Source organism: Elaeis guineensis, chromosome 2, assembly GCF_000442705.2.
Source record: "Elaeis guineensis isolate ETL-2024a chromosome 2, EG11, whole genome shotgun sequence".
Classification (NCBI taxonomy): Eukaryota; Viridiplantae; Streptophyta; class Magnoliopsida; order Arecales; family Arecaceae; genus Elaeis; species Elaeis guineensis.
In genome coordinates, this window is record NC_025994.2 from 20,720,573 (window position 1) to 20,724,454 (window position 3,882).

Consider the following 3,882-nt stretch of genomic DNA (forward strand, 5'->3'; position numbering starts at 1 on the left):
TGTTATTTAATTTCAATGGAATGTTTATTGTCACTTAACCTATGGATTGAATTTTAATTATGGTCTAAAGGAACCTCAACTATTAACCGAAACAAGATCAGAACAGCTGAATAATCCCCCAAACATAATGCTTGATTTTAACCCCTCCAAAATTAGAAATCACTTCCGCCCTCATCACGTGCTTTTCTGTGATTTGATTTGGATCGGTAACCTGGGATGGACCATAGGAAAGGTCACCAGGTTGGGGTAGATTTTGTATGGTGTTAATTAGCAGACTGAGTGCGTTTCAGTACGCCAGCTCCACTAATTAACTACTGTTTCTGAGGCATATAGATATTGTTGGATGCACTTCTAGTCTCCCTCTTGACGTTAGTCTTTTTGCATACTAAAATTAATATTGTTCTGTGGTAGTAGGCCCTTTTTTTTGTGTGTGCGCATGTGGAAAATTGAGTGCTATTCTGCTGGTTTTTTATTTGCTTAGCTCATGTGATTTAGCTTATTTATCTAACCTAGCAATGAACTTAGGTTATTTTTCCTTTTGTTTTGTATATAATGATTCAGATAATAGTGGACCTAGTGAGCAACAAAAGCCAGCACAACCTGAGATCCAGCATCAAGCTTCTCCAACTGGAAACGTTCAACCTGGCATGGCAACACCTGTTGGGTACATGATGCCTCCGGGTCACCTTGAGACAGGACATGCTGTGGTACTGTTCTTAGAACTGTTTGTAGAAGTGGATTCTTTTATTTTTTTTAAAACTTTTGAGAAAACTTGATGCTGATTATATGAGCCTGAGGATTGGGTTTTTTTTTTTTTAAATGCTCATTGTGTTATGCATAAAGGTTTAATGCCAGTTTCATGGACCTCATGTGTATGCTGAGTTTTTTTTTTTTGAACCCTTCCTTATTCTGATATTCAGGTTTTGTCATTATATTTAATGCTTGCTTACCTTGAGGAAAGCTGGCTTTTCCACATTTTGCTTGTAGTCCTTCAGTGTCTTCCAGAATTTTATTATGTCTTGATTTTCATCATGAACAATTAGTCATTTTTGTTCCAGGCATTCTTCTCCATCGAAGGTTCAGTAATTGAAAATTTTATGATGAAAAATAGATAGTAAAGTTATTGCTTTTGCATGGCAACTCAATAAGTTCATTATGCCCTTGGTAATGTTTCCTGGTTAATGGTGTTGCATAGATCTACTGGAATAGCAAGCAAGGAAAACAATTTTATTATGGGGAATGAAGAGTAGCATTTGCAATATCAGGACTCTTAAGGGCTTCTTGGTTGTCTGTGAGGTTTCTTAAAACAAATAATTATACTATCCTGATTTTGTGTAAAATATATTTATATGAATCACAGGGGGAGGCCTATTATTCACAAATCAATTTGCAGGTTTTTGACCTGCCAGTTTTTACAAAACAGGTTCTATAGAATCAATAAAACAAGTCTTTTCATAAAACTCATTCATTTTAGGTTTTCAATAAACCCATTTGCGAATATACCTGAGAATGCCTCCAATTGTACTAACACAGTTGTTGTACTTAGATGATTTAGTCACCCATTAATGAGGCAGATGGGGTTATAGACCTATTGAGCAATGTCAAGATTATACAGATGAGGATTCCTGACATGGCTTTCTCTTAAAGGTCTTTTTTGTTTTACCCTCCCCATCTCTAATCAATAAAATCTGGTGTTAATAGAAGCTTGTAATGTTATTTTTTACAAGCAACATATTCTAGATTAAGTTGTAATGTAGAGAAATGTTGAAATTGCAATCTGGAAAGTAGAAATGTTATAACACGCAGCCACACCTCCCTATCAGTGAAGAAATGTCATGCTTCGGCATGTGAACTGGCTAGTACATGAGGCTTCTTTTCCAAATAGAAGCACTAGGCGTAGCCCACAAATGTGACTAAAAACAAAGATTGAAGGAAAGACAAAAAAAAGAGAGACTGAAAATCACTGAAATAACATGGCACTTTTTTCCAGTCGTAGTTCTGTATTGGCTGCTAGAGAAGGGAATAATGGGAAGTCCTACACCATTCCAGTGATATATTTGACTCTGATTTCTGATTTACTAAATTGTTTCCCTTTCTTTTTCTTTTTCTTTTTTTTTTTGGGGCCCCGCTTGGGGGGGGGAGAGGGGGGTTTGGTGGAGGTTGTGAGGGCCTTGGGCCATGCAAGTTGCAGTCATAGATTTGTTTTTTTAATTCTTGTACAATATTCATGTGGCTATTAGATTTCATTTTCATTTTGTTTTGTCTTCAAAGTAATGAGATTGCAAACTTTCAGATTTTGCAATTTTGAAGTATTGTAGGGCTTCTATGTTTAATTTACCTACACTTCTATGTTGATGTGTTTGACACTCTTTCTCAGACTTTCACGTGTTGTTTCTGACATATGCATAGAATCATGCATGTTCAAAGACAGTAGTTCCCCTCTTCTTTGAATGATTGCTTGTAGGCACATTTTATAATCATCTAAATGTTGGACATGGCTGAAGTATATTTATGGGTAGCTTCTCTCTCTCTCTCTCTCTCTCTCTCTCTGAGTGAAGTCATTGGTGGTGATATTGATTGATTTGTTGGATTTTATTTATTTTGATTTATGTTATACTATGGAGTAGCATCTTGATTTGTTTGTGTATATTTTATGTTTTTATATACTTCCGCATGAATGTGGATGCCTTGATCTAGGTATTTTGGTTATTATATCACTGTGGTTGCACATCTCTCTACCTTTTCCATCATAGATTTACCTTTTTTTTTTTTTTTTTTTTGACAACAATGCATGTTTTGCCATATAACTATATGGTAAGTGAATCAAACTAATATGTAGGGGCATGATGCCCCAAATTTTTGAATGTTATCATATTGTTAAAAATCTGTGGTCTTTTATATAAGGAATTAAAATATCAGGCTGCATATTCAGGAGTCTTGTTTGATAACATACCTTAATTTCACCTCATATTGTTGCGAAGTTCTATTGTTAAATTTTCATGGTTTACACTTACATACACACATACATGCATGGATGCATGAGTTAGTCTACACACTTTATATTGACTCCTTCAAAAAGGAGTTAATGATTCAAAATCATACACAAAGTATTAAAATTCAAGATCCAAACCATTAAACATGATGTACATTAGAAAAACAATCTAGAAATCAAAATTCATGTATTTTGGTGATTTCTATCCTAATTATCAAGTACATGTCAAACAAGATTGTTTTAATAGCATGATACTATGTTTTTAAAATCGACTGTTTTAATAGTATGATACTATGTTTTGCTATGATCTAATCATCAAAATTTAGTGAATTTAAATCTACCTATGTTTTAGGATGTGTAAATCGTGATTTGTAAAATGATTTTTCAATTTATGTTCCTTACCATCTATTTTATCATATTAGTGCAATTGTTGCCATTCTTTTTTTTTTTTCTTTTTGTACCGACTTGATGTATAGGTTATATACCATCAAAATGTATGAATTTTGGTTTCTAGGTATTTTTGTGACATAGATCATGTTCAATGGTTTGGAACTTTGGATTTTTAATTTAGATGGCCTATCATTGATTATAAAATAGTTAACTCCTTTCCCAAGGAGTTAAACTAAAGTGTGTAGTTCGAACCCCCTCTCTCCATATCTATATCCACACACACACATATTGTGCGTGTGTATGTGCACACGCACAGTTGGACTTGGCTACTCTTGAGTGAGCCTCCACATTGATCTGATCAGATTTATGTTAGGTAATGGTGGTCCCACTTTGATGATCCGAGTTGTTGGATATGATCTACTACCTCTTATCCATTTACACACCAAAAATTATGTGGTTTGGAGACACATGGTTGGACTTGACTACTCTTGAGTGAGCCT

General features: G+C 34.5%; 1 protein-coding gene across 1 annotated transcript in view; it reads left to right on the top strand.

Annotated features, from left to right (window-relative positions):
• Positions 1-561: 561 nt before the first annotated feature.
• Positions 562-3,882, top strand: part of LOC105032629 (nuclear transcription factor Y subunit A-7) — a gene marked incomplete at its 5' end in the record, with an annotated part of 10,683 nt that continues 7,362 nt past the window's right edge. Inside the window, 1 exon segment of the mRNA XM_073251677.1 lies at positions 562-707. Coding sequence (XP_073107778.1) covers positions 562-707 — 146 coding nt within the window.